Raw genomic sequence first — 17,352 nt, 5'->3', positions numbered from 1 at the left:
GTTTAACTTACAGACAGTGAGAGCTCACTTGAACCACCACTGCCTCTGCACCATCCGTGCAAATGTCAACACTGTGAAAAAGGCAAAACATGTCTCAGTATATACAGAAAATGGTTTTCATCTCACACAGACCCCTTCTGTCTGTGAACCTCACTGTGAGACCAAGTAAACCTGTTTTTTGTATTTGTTAATCTGATTTTGTAAGCAATGATTTTATATTCTCCACTAGAAGGTAACAAGTTTTGACCAAGTAGTTGAGATAACTTGTTAAACTTAATACCTCACAGCCTATTAGAACTTAATTGTAAGAACAAATTTATCTTACTGCTATGTGAGTGAAAAAATTTTGAGTAGCTGTTACTACTTAATTTTAAATGTATGGAATGTTGACAGTTGCAGCTTATTAAAAATGAAGACAGCTCTGAGTGGTGTTAGGGGGTGGAGGGATCAAGCAAAAAAGAGAAAGAACTCATGGATATGGACTACAGTGTGATGACTGAGGGCGTGGAGGGGGGAATAGGTGGAGGTGAAGAGGGTATAGGGGAGATAAATGGTAATGGAAAAAAATACAATAAAATTTTTTTTTAGACGAGGACCATGTTTAGGCTATTATAGCCTTGAGGAGCTCCTCATTAAAAAGAAGTTTTAGACACACTAGAACTTTGAACTGCTTTCAGTTTACACACATACATGCACACTTGTTGTATAGTGCTAAAAATGTACACTGGTCTTATCTCTGCTGTCCTGCAACTTTAATAAGCTGATTCTGGATACGTTTTGTGTAACTCTATCTTCTACCAAATGTATATTGCATCTTAAGAGTTTGAACAAAACGTGTAGTCTTTACCTCGAGGTAAATGAGAGGCTCCAATGTGAAGAGGCGGCCCAGGAGCACTGCTGCGGATAATAGACATCTGTACGTTTGTGGTCATGATATGATGCAGGTTACTGGGATGGCCCTGCAACAAACAGGATGCAATGTTGTCTTATGTGCTTAGTCTTAGCCACTGGTACTTAGATGCTGCTTCTAGAAGTCAGTTGCCTCCAAATGTGGGTCAGGTTATTCCTTTCAGATGGTGAATAACCCAAGGGAAAGGACATTTAGCTTTTCTTACACAGCATATTGCATGATGATCTGTGCCAGCAAGCATATGGTAAGTGACTATGAGGACATATCAACGAGCTAGTTGCGAGATCCCTGTAAAAGATGACACAATTGACTATCCACTTTCAGGCACTGTCATCTTCAATATTAGTCTTTCACTTGTTCTCTATCTTGGCCAAAAGCTTATTTTTTCCTATTCTCACTATTTCCTTTGCATGCCCCTATAGTCATCCATTCCTTTTTTTTCCCCTCCCCCTCATCCAAGGATTTTTTTTTTTTTTGAGGAGGAGGAAGGGAGAGACACATCAGTGTGAGAGGGAAACACTGATTGGTTACCTCCTGTATTGGCCCCAACCAGCAACTGAACCCATAACCCAGGCATGAACGCAGACTGGGAATCAAACCCACAGTTTATAGGATGTTGCTCCAACCAGAATTTTGGGCCCACCAGAATTTTGATCCTATAACCAAACATAACTGGACTTGAACTTAAGGACATGGACTTTATTACCTAGATTTGTACCTTACAGAGGATAGTTCCTCACACACAGGAGACGCTCAATACCTACTGGCTAAATGACAAAGACCACTGAGCATATTGGTTTTATTTCCTGTCCTTCTCTCTCAAATCTACTGTCTTACCCTTGCATATATGAATGATATGAATGATGGTTTAATTTATTTAGTATGTAATAGAGAGGTCAGGTCAAACTGCTGAGAGAGAAGCCAGGGGGCAGGGAGAAAACCCCAAGGCAAAACTGAAGGTTAGAAGGGGCTTGCTCTCCCTATGAAGGGAGGGGCTGCTGGAAAAGGGAGCTTGTACAGAACATGTGTGACTTTGCCCCCTTGCTAAACATGGTGGCAAGAAGACAGAGGCAAACAAGCCCGACACTGGCCCTCATTGGTTGGAAAGCTGGACACTCCCACTTTTTGCACACACAGGATTCTGAGAGAAGACTTTTTTTTAATTTTAAAAAAGATTTTATTTATTTTTAGAGAGAGGGGAAGGGAAGGAGAAAGAGAGGGAGAGAAATATCAATGTGTGGTTGCCTCTCGTGTGCCCTCACTGGGCACCTGGCCTGCAACCCAGGCATGATCCCTGTCTGGGAATCGAATCAGAGACCCTTTGATTTGCAGCCTGCACTCAATCCACTGAGCTACACCAGCAAGGGCTCTGATAGAAGACTTTTAAATAGAGCACACTGGGAAGGAAAAAGTTAGTTTGTTCCTTCCCCTCCCCCACTGATGGGGTGTGTCAATGGTTGCCAGCATAGGCCTATGAGAGGAGGCCTGCAGGTGCAGACTCCAAAAGATGTCTGGAACTAGACAGTGACTGGAGACCAGCTAAGCCACCTACATTTATGATACTTTGGGGTGGGAAAAGAGGTTCCTGGTGCAACTTGGAACTGAGCTGGCAGAGACCTTCATGATAAGAGTTGGCACTGGGAACAGATTTTTGTTCTTCTGTTATTTTCAGTTCTTGAACTTACGTAGTAGTGGTAATGACAAACATTTAAATAGCTATTTTTGATGTCACATCTTTTTCTTTCCCCTTACTTTTATTACCCAGATATTTTAGGCAGAAACTTGCCATTACTTCAAATTATATGACTGTTAAATAAAATATTACTTTCTTTTTCACCCAACTCCATCTTTGGAGATTTGCCTGATAGGTGGTGAGTGGTAGGATCCCCCGCACTGGATGGGTTGGGTAACAAGTACAGCGCCTTATGTACTCCTGGCACTCAATAAACAACAACAGTTTAGCAACTTAGTTTGAAAATCAGCAAATTAAGAGGAAAAAAAAACCTGTTGTCCACTGATTGTTGCCACAGGAATGGCTGAAGCTTGAGGGATGCTACTCTCCATGGTAACGGTAACCTGCCCTGGAACCTTGGGGGAAAGTGACAAGGTAGAAGGTGGAGCAGGAGCAATGGGACGGCTAGGCATGGTGGGCTTCGGAGGCGGCTGCAAACAGAAAACCACATGAAACATAGCAATAGCTTTTTACTAGTGATGCATTTTATTCTGATGTCAAAAGTACGCAAACCAAACCTGGTGAGTGCCAGGAAAGATGTCAGAAGCTTTATTTGTTTTATCTCTCATCATCATGGCTTTTCCATTAATGTATTAGCATTTCCATTGTACAGATGAGGAAAAATGCAAAACAAGTCCAAGTCACCTACTCAAGGCCACACAAACAGTAACAACTGGAACTAGGAATAAAGCTCAGATCTGTATGGCTCACAGGCAACATTCTTCTATATAATGCTGCCTCTCCGATGTTTGGGCAGAAATAAAAAAAACTCCCAAACAACTGAAATATAACCACAGGTAATACACAAGGCAATAGTCTAAAATACCCCCAAATCAGGAAACCATTAAAATAAAACCTTGGAGAAGAGTACCACCCCAAGATAAAAGCTGAGTTAGCAGGCTCATTACTTTATCAATGTCAAATGGATATTAGAAAAGACCCTGTGATTACCAACCGCCCAGCAGCATAAGACTAGACACTGTAGAATGGCAGACCTCTGAATTACAGAGAAGAGCTGAACTGATAGATCAAAACAAAACAAACTATGATCCTAGGACAGCCTAAGACTTTGTGAAAATTGTCAGAAATATTATAGCCAGTCTTTAGCAGTAGTTCAATGTGAATTTTAAACCTCTGCATTACCTTCATAAGTCCCTCTGAAAATGAGAGTGGCACTGCAGGTGTCAGATGTGCTGGTGAGGCTGTCACGGTGACAGGGGTGCCTGATGCAACAGCGTGGTGTGTAGACAACATCTGCACCTGTGGATAAGGCCTTACAACAACAGGCTCTTGCTTCTCTTCACGAGACTGGAGGGAGCTGCTGGAACCAATGTGCTCCCTGGCAGTAACTTCAGCATCTCGACTAGGTTCATCGTTGACTAGTGAAGACATTAAGGGTAAATAAAAGAGTATGTCATATGCTTCCAATATTAATTAACAGCACATACAAGAGTAGCATCTGCCGCTAAGTTTCAGGGTTAATAAACTGACCATTTCCTTGCAAGATTTTCTTAACAAAGAGAATTTAGGCATTAGAGTCCCCTGATAGACATCAAATCCAAGAGCCATACCTGTGAAACGCAGGACTTGTTTTACATACTGTGGCTTTCCCTCTCCTACAAATAAAGGACCTGGCAACTATGTAAAATGAGCCTAAATTGTTGAAAGCGCAATATAAGATATAAGACAATTTCATTTGAAATACATATTTAAAAAAATTATAAAAACCTAATATTAAAAAGATAATCTAAGTATAGTTCTTAAGTCCAAGAACATATTTTTCAAAACAAATTTCAGTCCAAATCCCTATAGGGTGAACAAGGCAATTTCTATCATTATTACAAAGCACACACCCTTTGAGGTTCAACAATTCCACTTGTGTGTATACCATAGATAAATAGCATATGTGTAAAATGACTTATATACAAGGTTTTTGTTTCAGCATTTTTATACTACTTAAGAAACTGAAAAAACCTCCATGTCCATCAACAGGAGAAGGGCTATATACATTATGGTATATTCCCACAACGGACTACCATGCAGGTATAAAAATAAAACAAGGAAGTCTTTTAGGTACTCTTATTGAAAAATCTGTAACATATATTATGAAAGGTTAAAAAAAGCAAGGTAGAAAACAGTGAAAAAGTAAATAAAATACACATATACATATATGTACTTATATTTGTATATAGATAACATATCTCCAAAAATATGTTGCTTGCCTGAAGGGAAAGAAAGTGAAGGACAGGGGGACAGGGATGGGAGAGAGACTTTTCCCTGTATACTATTTCATAACTTATTTAAAAATTAAGGCCCTGGCTAGTGTGGCTCAGTGGATTGAGTGCCAGGCCTGTGAACCAAAGGGTCGCCAGTTCCATTCCCAGTCAGGGACACATGCCTGGGTTGTGGGCCAGGTCCCTAGTGGGGACCACGTAAGAGGCAACTGTACACTGATGTTTCTCTTCCTCTCTTTCTCACTCCCTTCCCCTCTGTCTAAAAGAATAAATAAATAAATAATAAAAATAAGTTAAAAAAGAAACTAATGTAATGAAAGGAGTTTGTAAAAATATTACTTCAGTCTTGTCAATCATTTTTCAAAATAATACTAACATTCTTTTTCTGAGCATAAAGATTATATTTTTGAAATAAATTTTTAATTATTTGGAAAACTATAAAGGAAGTAAAACTATTCCCGAAGGTACAAGCAGTTAACATTGGTAAAACCTTCGGATGCTTCTCAATTTTTAATTTGGGTGGGCTTTTATTTATTTAACTTAACTAAAACCTTCATAAAGATGAGCACACAAATATTGACTGTATAGCTCAATGAACTTTCACAAACTGAATACAAACTGAGAAACTAGCACCCTGGTCAAGAAGCGAAACACTCCTGGTTCCCCAGAAATCCTCTGTTCAGCCTGATTCCAGTCCCTAGCCCTCCCAAATATATTCACCAACTTCTAATACTATAGATTACTACAGTCTATTTTTGAACTTTATATAAACAGACTCAAATGTTACCCGCCTGTTATGTCTTGCTGTTTTCACTTACAGATATGAGATTCATCCATGTTATTGCAGGTAGCTATTGATCTTTCAAACACAATATAGTTTGCCATAGCATAAACCAAAATTATTCATTTTATTGTTAATATGCATTTAGCTAGTTTTCAGTTTTTGCTCTTGTGAATGCTATCACTAATATTCTTGCACAAGTCTTTTAGTGAACCTATGACCTATTTATGTTGAATATATACCTAGAAGTACAATTGCTGAGTGATATAGAGTATATGCTGCATCATTTAAAATGCTAAATGGAATCCCACTGCACAGATATGGTATTGCTTTTTATACCACTGATGAGCTTTTCGGTTATTTCCAAATTTTTGCTTAACAAAATCTCTGGGATGAATATCCATATGTACTTTGAGTCCTTGTTCAATGATCTCAAGAAAAAAGTCCCCAAAGTACAACTGCTAGGTAAAAAGATCAATGTATATTTAATATTCTGCTATATATTGACTTCTCTCCTACGTTATTCATTTTTTTTTAATTTTGATTTTTAAAACTACCTTATTGAGTTATAATTTACATACAACAAAATGGCTACTGTAAGAGTAGAGAGCACAATGATTTTTTTTTCTTACAAATACTCTCACCAACAACCTAGGAACAGAATGGTTGGATAAATGTTTAATTTTCTTCCTTTCTTTTTTTTGAAAGATTTTATTTATACATTTTTAGAGAAGGGAAGGAAGAAAGAGAGGGTAAGAAACATCAATGGTTGGTTACCTCTTATGTGCCTCTTTCTGGGGACCTGACCTGCAACACAGGCAAGTGCCCTAGACTGGGAAGCGAAGGGGTCACCCTTTGGTTCACAAGGTGGCACTCAATCCAAGTCACACCAGCCAGGGCTAAATATTTAATTTTTATAAAACGGCCAGAGCACTTTTCCAAGTAGTTGTAAGATATTTTGTTCACACCAGCAATGTATTATAGAGTCTCAGTTGTTCCTCATCTTCACCAATTCTTGATACACAGACATTCTAGGTGGTGTGTACTTGGGTATCTCATTGTGGTTTTAATGAGCATTTCCATGATGATTAGAAATGTTGAACTTTTTTATGTGATCATAAGCTATTCATATACATCTTCCTTTGTGAAGTGTATGTTTGTATCTTTCATCCATTTTTTAATTAGCTTTACTGAGGTTCAATTTACACATAAAATCTACAATTCCTTGCATAAAATTAAACTTTCATAAGAGTACACAGACCACACCACAATCATGATATAGAACGTTTCCCTTTATTCTAACAAGTTCATTCATGCCCCTTTGCAGTGAATTAATTCCCTTCCTCCCACACCTGCTCCGTACAAACCACTGATCTGCTTCTATCATCACAGCTTTGTCTTTTCTGGAATTGCATATAAATAGAATCGTACAGTATGTGGTCCCTGTATCTGACTTTTCTCTTAGCATGTTTCTGAGGTTCATCCATGTTGTTGTATATACTGGTAAATTCGTTCTTTTTTCATTGCTTAGTATTCCATCGTATGGATAAACCAAACTGCTTATCTTTTTTCCAGTTTTTGACTATTATGAATAATGGTTCTATGAACACTGAAGGGTATGTCTTTGTATATAAGACATATTTTCATTTTCTTGGGTAAATACCTATGGATATTACTAGCTTGTATAGTAAATTTGTGGATTATTTTACATTTCTACCAACAATGTATGAATTCTACTTGCTTCACAGACACATCAAACCTTGGTATTGTTGGTGTTTTAATTTTAGTCATTCTAGTGGATGTGTAGTAGTTTCTCCCTCTGGTTTTAATTTGAACTGCCCTGAGGGTTAATTCTGTTGAGTGTCTTTTTTATGTGCTTATTTGGCATTTAAATTAGGGTCTTTGGTGAAGTGCCTATTCAAATATTTTGACCATTACAAAAAATATATATAGGGCTCTTTGTCTTTGTCTTTTTACTATTGAGTTATAAGATTTCTTTATATACAAAGATTGTAAGTCTTTTGCAGATACATTTATTGCAAATGACTTCTCTTAGTCTGTGACATGCCCGTCTGTTTTTTGGTTTTTTTTTTTTATATTATTCATTTATATTTAGAAAGAGGGGAGGGGAAAGAGAAAGGAATGGAGAGAAACATCCATGTGTAGTTGCCTCTCACACACCCCCTAGTGGGGAACTGGCCCACAACCCAAGCATGTGCCCTGACCGGGTTCGCTGTGACCCTTTGGTTCGCAGGCCGGCCCTCAATGCACTGAGCACACCAGCCAGGGCTGCCTTTTTATTTTTTTAATGGTGTCTTGACAAGCAGTCATTTTTAATGTATCAGTGCTTCTTTATAACTCCTATTTTTTGTGACTTAGGCAACTTTTGCTTTCTCTAAGGTTGCAAAGAGTTTCTCCAATGTTTTTTTTAACATTTTTTTTTATTGTTGTTCAAGTATAGTTTTCTACCTTTCCCCCCAACCCCTCCCCACCACCCCAGCCCTCTCCAATGTTTTGTTTTAGAAATTTTAATTTTTATGTTAGGCCTGTGATGATACATTTTGAGTTAACTTTCATGTATGATGAAGGTAAAGGTCAAGGTTCATTTTCTTCTATATGGATATTCTCATGTTCTATCACTATTTGGTAGAAAAGACTATCAGTCCCCTACTAAATTACCTATATACTTTTGTCAAAAATCAATTGATCATTATGTGTGGGTCTATTTCTGGATCCTCTACTTTGTTCCAATGATTTATATTTCTATATTTATGCCGAAATCACACTATCTTGATCAGTGTAGCTTTATAGCAAGTCTTGAAGTAAGGCAGCAGAGTCCTCCAAATTTCTTTCTTTCTTCTTTCTTTCTTTTTTTGGTCAAAACTGCTTTAGCTATTCCAGGTCTATTGCTTTCCACATTAATTTTAGATTCAGGCTGTCAATTTTTACAAGAGCCTGATGGGATTTTGATTAGAATTTCTTCGAATCTATAGATCCCTTTAGTGAAACTGATTATCTTAAAAAAACAACAACTGAGTTTTCACCCTAGCTGGTGTGGCTCCATGGACTGAGCACCAGACTGTGAACCAAAGGATTGCCGGTTCAATTCCCAGTCAGGGCACATGCCTGGCTTGTGAGCCAGAGGTCTCCAGTAGGGGGCAACTCAAGTGGCAACCACACATTGATGTTTCTCTCCCTCTTTCTCCCACCCTTCCCCTCTCTAAAAATAATTAAATAATTAAAAAAAAAAAAACCCAACGACTGTGTTTTCTAATCCATGAACTTGACAGATCTTTTCATTTATCTTGGTCCTTAATTTCTCTCAGTAATGTTTTATATAGTTTTCTAACCCCAGGTCTCACACATATTTTGTTACTATGTCCCTAAGTTTTATATGGGCCATTTTTTTTATGCCACTATAAGGGACATTTTTAAAATTTCATTTTTCGCCTTGGCTGGTGTGGTTCAGTGCATTGAGCGTGGGCCTGCAAATCAAAGTGTCGCCGGTTTGATTCCCAATCAGGGCACATGACTGGGTTGTGGGCCAGGCCCCCAGTAGGGAGCGCATGAGAAGCAACCACACATTGATGTTTCTCCTTCCTGTCTCTCTAAAAATAAGTAAGTAAAATCTTTAAACAAATTCATGTTCATCTCTAGTAAACAGAATTTATTTTTGTATATTAAACTGTTATCCTGCAACCATTACTAATTTAATTTATTCTAACAGCTTCTTATAAACATTGTTTAGGGTTTTCTGTACACATGAACATGTTGTTTATGAATAAAAAGTTTTACATCTGTTTTTCCATTATTATTTCATCTTTAACCATCCCCATTGTCCAAACAGATTTTCCCCTAATTAAAATTCTAACGGAAATGAAGATTTCATAACTTTCCCCCAAATCTACTTGTTCAGGAAGATTCTGATTTTTGACAATTTCATTAAGTTATTATATAATGCAGACTGTTGTCTGGAATGTCATCCCATATACCAACAACATTACAGGTTCAATTCCTGGCCAGGGCACACACCTAGATTGCGGGTTCAATTCCTACTTGGGATGCAAGTAGGAGGCACCCAATTGATGTTTCTCTCTCCGATAGATGTTTCTTTCTCTTTCTCTCTCTCTCCCCCCCTCCCCTTGTCCCCTTCTTCTCTCAAATCAATAAACAGCTTCTTTCTGCACACACCCAGGCCCAGCAGAGGGAGCCACAAGCTATGGATCGCTAGTAACTCCAAAAAGGTTGCCAACCAACAGTCACAGGCAGCATCTGACATGGTCTACTCCAGAGTTTTTGCCAATCCACGTAATATATACAAACAAATACAAAAACATAGCCAAAACGGGACAACAAAGAAACAGGCCCCAAATGAAAGAATAAGAGAATTCTCCGGAAGTAGAACAAAATGAAATGGAGGCAAGCAATTTATGAGATACACAGTTTAGAGTAATGATTATGAGGCTATTCAACAGCATGAAAAGGACATAGGAACAAGGAAAAAAAGCACCAGACAGAAATAAAGAATACAATATCTGAAATAAATAATACATTGGATGTAATTAAGAATGGTTAGATAATGCAGAGGAACAAATCAGCAATTTGGAAGACAAGGTAAAAAAAAAAACAAAAAAAAAAAAACAAGCAGAGCAGCAAAAAGAAAAAAGAATTTTAAAAAATGAGGAGAGTTTAAGAAACATTTGGGACAACATAAAGCATAACAACATCCGCATCATGGAAATACCAGAGGGGAAGAGTGAGCAAGGGATCGAGAACCTATCTGAATAATGACCCAAGACTTCCCTAACCTGGTGAAGGAAAAAGACACACAAGTAAGTCCAGGAAGTACAGAGAGTCTCAAAGAAGACCACACCAAGACACATCATAATCAAAATGGCAAAGCTTAAAGACAAGAGAGAATCTTAAAAGCCACAAGAGAGAAAAGTTAGTTATCTACAAAGTAGCCTCTTATCAGACTGTCATCTGATTTATCAGCAGAAACATTTCGGGCCAGAAGGGATTACATATCAAGGTGATGAAAAGCAAAGACCTACAGCCAAGGTTGCTTTACCCAGCAAGTCTATCATTTAAAATTGAAGAAGTAAAGAGCTTCTCAGACAAGAAAAAACTAAAGAAGTTCATTACCACCAAAACAGTATTGCAACAAATGTTAAAGGACTTGCTTTTCCTAAGAAGGAAAATAGTTAAAAATAAAATGGCAATGAATATGTATCTATCAATAATCACTTTAAATACAAAGGCTTAAATGTGCCATCAAAAGACCTAGGGTAGCTGAATAAATAAGAAAACAAGACCCATATATATACTGTCTCCAAAAGACCCACCTCAGAACAAAAGATACATACAGACTAAAAGTAAAGGGATGGATAAAGATATTTCATGCAAATGGAAAAGGGAAAAAAGCTGGGGTAGCAATACTTGGATCTGACAAAATACACTTCAAAATCAGGTTATATTAAAAGACAAAAGAAAAAAAAAAACAAATGGGACTACATCAAACTAAAGTTTTTGCACAGCAAAGGAAACCATCAACAAAATAAGAAGACAACCTGCCGAATAGGAGAATATATTTGCTGATAAGGGGTTAATATGAAAAATGTATGAAGAACTTATAAAACTCAATACCAGATACAAACAATCCTGTTAAAAAATGAGCAAAGGATCTGAATAGACACTTCTCCAAAGAGGACATACAGATGGCCAATAGATATATGAGAAAGGATGCTCAACGTCAGTGAAAATTAATACCACAATGAGATACCGCCTCACACCAGTCAGAGTGGCTATCATCAATAAATCAACAAACAATAAGTGCTGGCAAGGATGTACTAAAAGAGGAACCCTTGTGCACTGTAAGTGAGAATGGAAATTGGTGCAGCCATTGTGGAACTCAGGATGGAGGTACTTCAAAAAATGAAAAATGGGACTGCCTTATGACTCAGCAATTCCATTTCTGGGAAGTTACTCAAAGAAACCCAAAACACTACTTTGAAAGTATATATGCACCCCTATATTTGTTGCAGTGTTATTTATAATAGCCAAGATATGGAAGTAGCCCAAGTGTCCATCAGTGGATGAGTGGATAAAACTATGGGACAGTTACACAATGGAATGCTACTCGGCCATAAAAAAGGAAGAAAACTTTACCCTCTGCAACAGTATGGATGGATCTGGAGAACATTGTAAGAAACAAAATAAGCCAGTCAGCAAAAAACAAATACCGTATGATTTCATCCATATGTGGAGTCTATGAATACATAACAAGTAGAAACAGACTCATAGAGGAGGCGGATAGATCTGGGCAGGGCAGTGCGGGGGATAAGGGGTAGAGGGATTGAGCAAAAAGGAAAAAGGACTCATGGACAATAGTATGGTGACTGTGGGGGGTGGAGTATATAAGGGGGATAAATGGTAATGGGAAGAAGTAAAATAAAAATAACTTAAAAAAAAACCTTTCTCCCAAATAAAAAATTAAATCAATAAAATATCCTCTGCGGGGATTAAAAAAAATCATATAATGTACTATCTCCCATTAAGCTATTCTTAGAATCATTTATTATTTCCTTCCACACATTTGGAGTTCTCAATTTCAGTTTATTTTTACCATAGAAGAATCTTAAAGTAGAGAATTGTTGTAATCTTTACTTCTGAACTTGGATCGTGTATTTGAAGTTCTGATACACTCAAGCTCCTAAACAACTACTTCTAATAAGAGCAATAGGAAGTCCTGCTTACAGGGACTTTATTTTTATTTTATTTTATTTTTTGAGTAACTGAGGAGAAAACACTATCAGAAGTGTAATTATAGACAATTTTGGTCTAAGTCAATGATTTTCTTCTCAACAAAAGTTGAGGGCAATTATTGCTGACAACCTTTAAAATAAGCAATATTATTCCTTATAAAGAAGAGATGTCCAAAAATATTCTTCTTAGCTATGCTCTTTTAAGTTATTCTTAAAATAAGTTAAGTTATTCTTGGTGTAAGTTGTGAACTTACACCAAGGTCAAAACAGTGTCAAAATTTAAGGAGTAAGGCATTTTTAAGTGGCTCTACAAGAACACATTGACCACTACTTCGTGCCCTGCACTGCAGCAAGTATAAAACATACAAAAGTGTATTAAGACAGACATGATCCTGGCTTTCATTCTAGGGTGCCCTACCCTCAATTGTGGATGATGGGAGTCAGCAAAGGCTTCTAGAGAAGTGACTTCTAACTCAAAACCTCAAGAACAGGAATTACCCAGATGAATGAGTGTGGAAAGGTAGAAGGAAGATTGTGGCCAAAGTAACAGAATGTGTGTATAAATTCTCAAGGTCAAGAGAGGTAAGAACTTTTTACCATGGCTTTGGAAATTATGAGTAGCTACTATTATGCAGGAGGCATAGAGAAGCTTAAAGTTACTTCAAGACTAAACATAACTGAAATACGTTTTTAACAAAAACTGAGTTGGCAGAAGGGAAGCAAAGCAATGGAAAATGAGGCTGGAACATTAGAAAAAGGGTCACAGCTCATAGGCAAGAGACAGAGAGGGTAATTAAAGATGGTGCCTGAGTTCCTGGTTTGAGCAACGAGTATACAGTGTTACCATTTACCATGATAATGAACATAGCAATATGATAGTGAAGAAAAAGAAATAGAAAAGGGAGCACTTTTTTCCACTTTGCAGTACTTTTTTTTGTTTTTGTTTTTTGGATTCTAGAGAGAACGAAACTATTCGGAGTTCTTCAACTTCACCACTGTTAATTCAACTGGATTCTTTGTTGTGAGGGACTGTCCTGCATATTGTAGGTAGGAGGTTTAGCAGCTTCTCTGGTCTCTAAAGCAAGTTCTATGCCTTACACACCATTGGGCTCTTACTACCATATCTCTGGGCCTTAACTAAATGAGAAGATATTAATACATTTTAAAAATAATTCTTGTAGGCATGTTTTACTGTAACTTTCATTTACACTCTAGTACATGTGACTGAAGTGATTAAAACAGGAAAAGTGTTGTTTAAATTTAAACAAGAATTATATCTTTTTTTTAAATTTGATAACCTAGCATTTACTAAAATCCCAGAAGGAATTTGCTAATTAGAAAACTGGCAATACTCTTAAATCAGGAAACAACATAGAGGAATATCACAGATCTCACCTGCAGCTGCTGGGTTTATCAGTCCTGCAGAACCACTGTTTGCAATCTGTGAAGGAGCCTGGCTTAGTCCAGTGGAAGGAGTTCCTAACCGAGGAAACTGCTGAGAACTCATTTCCACCTGCAGTGCGTATAGACATAGAGTTACTACTGGATTCTGAGGTTAGAATCTACAGTGAAAAATGAAAGCATCTTTAGTACTTCTATTTTTCCTCAGAAGCAAAAGCAGCGTCATTTATCTAAATTACTGGTGATCAATATACAGTGCACAAATGATATCAATTCTGTAATTTCTGGAAGTACATAAGTTCAATTAATAGTAACATCGTTTATTTGGTGTTGGGGGATACTGACCCTCGATAAATACTCGTGGGTTGCCACACCAGAAGTCAACATTGAATCCTGTACAATAGCTACAATACATGAACACAATAAATATATATCTGTGTAAAATTTTATGAAAAAATTTTCAAATCCCTTTGAAAGGCTTAACCCTCACTTCAAGGTGAACAGCACTGTCATCAGTATGTCTTAGGAGGAATCAGAGGAGAGTCGTCCTGTCCTAAGAGTCAGAAACCTTATACTAAGACCTAATCCAAAAGGAATTCTCGAATGCTTTTTTCTGCACAGGCCTCCATTTACGGATTCCCTTCTCCTCCTTTCAGACCCCCACCGGGCCAAAATGACCCGAGACCTTCACCGCCTTCTCTTAAATCTACCTCCACCTTCCCCTTTAAGGACGACCCATTCGTCGCAACCCCACCCCACCCCAAAGACCCCCCGCTGAGATAAGAAAATAGGTTTCCAGTCACCTAGGGTCTGAGACTACGTCTGGGGGCGGGGAAGATGCGTTCTCCGGAGCCCCAGGACAAACCGTGGGTCTCTTTACCTGCCGCCACCACCCGCAGTTCCCATCTCGCCGGGCTGGAGATGCCACGGAGGGCGCATCTCGGTGGCGGCGGGGGCCTCCAGAGTATAGGACAGGACTCGGAGGGCACCTCGGTTCAGCCTTTCGCCAGCTCACCGGTACCCCCGGACGCCGGTGGGTACGAACCTGCCCCTAATTCCCCCGCCCGCCCACTGGCCCCACGACAGGCGCCTCAGTCGACGGCTGGCCCCAATCCAACGCTACCTGCGCTCTGATCCCGCCCCACCCTCCTGCCGACTTCTAGCCAAACAGGCGCTAACCTCGCCGTGAAGTTCCAACCCTCTCGATAAAGAGCCAATGGCAGTGAAGGACTAACGTTCCAGGAGAGGATGGGCGGAGAGCCGGCCGGCTCCGCCTCCATAGGGGTCTAAAAGCTGCGGGCGCAGGGCCCGGATGTGGAGAGTCACTTTAAACTGCTTAGAGAGTCAAACTCTCCGGCTGCCTGCCCGCCTCCCGCCCCGGCCGCTCCGCTTCCCCACGAAGGCCCATACCTGACTGAATCAATCTAGCGTCTCTCCCTTCCTTGCTGCAGGACACCTGGCCCCTGCCGCCAGCTCAAATGCCGTGCCCAGCTCGCCACAGAGCCTGTATCTGAGGCGCGGAAGATGTGGCACGGCCGGTCCTTCCCGGGGGACACGCAGCAGGAGGAACGTTGCAGCCCGACTCCACCGCCCCGCCCCCTCGTCTCCTCCCCTCCATTCCCGGGGTCCTGTCCCGCCATTACCTGGGCGCTGCGCCGAGTGGCTCCCCCCCACCGCCTCGAGCTCGTTCCCGTGCGCTCTCAGCCTGTGAGGCCAATGTTCTCGGATTCGGACCCACTGCTGCCGCCGCCGCCGCCGCCGGGTTGCGACCACCCTGCTTTCCACCACTCAGCCCAGCGCCGCGGCTTCCGCCGCCGTGACAAGCCCCTCCTCTATTGGCTGGGGCAAACCCCGCCCTCCTCCGGGAAGCCAGTCACCGCCAGGGTGAGCGGGAGAGCGGATGGGTCGGTTCCTTGGAGCCGCGGAGGCCCTTAGGAAATGTAGTCCCAGGCGCTAGGAGGCGAGTTTGGGCGGGGCATTCCGTCGAGTCCGCTAGGCAACTCCTCTTTTCTGTCGATATTTGGCTCTTCTCTTTCCCGGGGCGTAGTCAGAAGAGTGGGTCACGCCCCTTGGCTTCTGCTAAAGGCCCTGGCTTTCATTTTCCCGTTGTAAGTACCGCGCGGGAATAGGATAATGGAGGCCTGCTGCAGCAGGCGAAAAGGTCATAAGGGTGAAAGTTATCCCGACGAGGCTTGCTTTCCCGCGCTCCGTGGTCGTCACCGAAGGCCACAGAAGGCAAAGCCTGAGCATCGTGGGAGGACCGGAGCGTCGAGCTGGGGAAACTGTCGGGTTTGCGAACCCCAGAGCCAAGCACCCCTGGTTAAAGCAGGCGAACTCTGAGACCGGTTCCTGGCACTGGACTTGGGCACTGTGGACCTGCTTAATTTTCTCAGATTACAAAGAAGCGAACGGGGATGGTGTCGTGTTGTTGGGGCAGTAGGTAAGGAGTGGAAAGTCAGAGTTTATACACTGGTAGAAGTCTTACCCAAAGCTGGTGGAGCAAGATTTGGGCTTGATAATAAACAAATTTCTATCCTGCCCGCCCTCTCCTCCCTTCCCGGGTGGTAATTTAGACCTGGAGATTTGTGAGTAGTTAAGAAATAAACAAGGCTCAAATCCCTTTTTCCTATTATAGAAAGCTGTGTAAGATAACTGCTTGCTAGGATGAGTCTCAAATACTCCTCCTCTTTTCTCAAGGCTTTTTCCTTTCTCACTTTCTTCCCTTGTCAAACAAATCCTCTGAAAGTACTGCTGTAACATACTTCCGCCTTCTCTCTCTTCTAGGCAGTCTCCACACTTGATGGATTCTGCTCCTGCCACAGAAATTTGCTGGTGACCTACGCAACTTCCCCCAGTGGTCCATCATTTGTTCTCATCTTGTCTAGCTTATTGATGATAATTCCTCCTTAAAACGTTCTTCCTTTGGCCTCTATAACAACCCTTTCTCCTGGTTATACTCATGCTTATCAATCTCCACTATACCTCCTGCTTCACAAATACTGTAAAGCACTTGCCAAGGCTCCAACCCTCTTTTAATGCTATACTATCTTCCTAACTGGTTAAATGTACTCTCAGTTTTAATTATCATTCTTGAAAGAATCAATTTTATCTGCACGATACCTCTCTTGGAGTGGTTGGACACCTGCAGTTCCATCTACTATCAAAACAGTCGACATAGATGCTTTACAAGCCCCTGAAATTTAACATTTTGAACATTTCATTGATTTGCCTAATCTCTGTTCCAACTGATTTCTGGCTTTGGTTAATATCATCACCATCCTCTCTGCCTTTAGTTTTTTAAAAAATATATATTTTATTGATTATACTATTACAGTTGTCCCAGTTTTCCCCTTTGCTTGGTCCTGTACCCCCATTCCTTTCAGCAATCCCCTCCCTTAGTCCACGTCCATGGGTCATGCATATAAGTTCTATGGCTACTCCATTTCCTACACTATTCTTAACATCCTCCTGTCTATTTTGTACCTACCAATTTGTACTTCTTAATCCCTGCACCTTTCCTCCCACCCCAC

At 40.3% G+C, this 17,352-nt stretch overlaps 1 protein-coding gene across 6 annotated transcripts in view; it reads right to left on the bottom strand.

Moving 5' to 3' along the window:
• SAP130 (Sin3A associated protein 130) overlaps positions 1 to 15,632 on the bottom strand; it is an 84,942-nt gene extending 69,310 nt beyond the window's left edge. For 4 of the 6 annotated variants that reach the window (XM_024569598.3, XM_024569602.3, XM_071220644.1 and 1 more), the window contains exons 1-5: positions 15,466 to 15,632; positions 13,817 to 13,934; positions 3,786 to 4,021; positions 2,915 to 3,073; positions 848 to 959 (exon numbers count right to left, since the gene is read on the bottom strand). In XM_024569598.3, coding sequence (XP_024425366.1) covers positions 848 to 959; positions 2,915 to 3,073; positions 3,786 to 4,021; positions 13,817 to 13,928 — 619 coding nt within the window. In that variant the 5' untranslated portion in view covers positions 13,929 to 13,934; positions 15,466 to 15,632. Of the gene's footprint in view, positions 1 to 847; positions 960 to 2,914; positions 3,074 to 3,785; positions 4,022 to 13,816; positions 13,942 to 14,702; positions 14,906 to 15,465 lie in introns of those variants that run through there. The other 2 variants (XM_024569603.4, XM_045203025.2) reach the window with 2 other exon arrangements.
• Between the last annotated feature and the right edge of the window lie 1,720 nt (positions 15,633 to 17,352).

Source organism: Desmodus rotundus, chromosome 2 (assembly GCF_022682495.2).
Source record: "Desmodus rotundus isolate HL8 chromosome 2, HLdesRot8A.1, whole genome shotgun sequence".
Lineage (NCBI taxonomy): Eukaryota > Metazoa > Chordata > Mammalia > Chiroptera > Phyllostomidae > Desmodus > Desmodus rotundus.
This window is presented reverse-complemented; position numbering and strand designations above follow the sequence as displayed.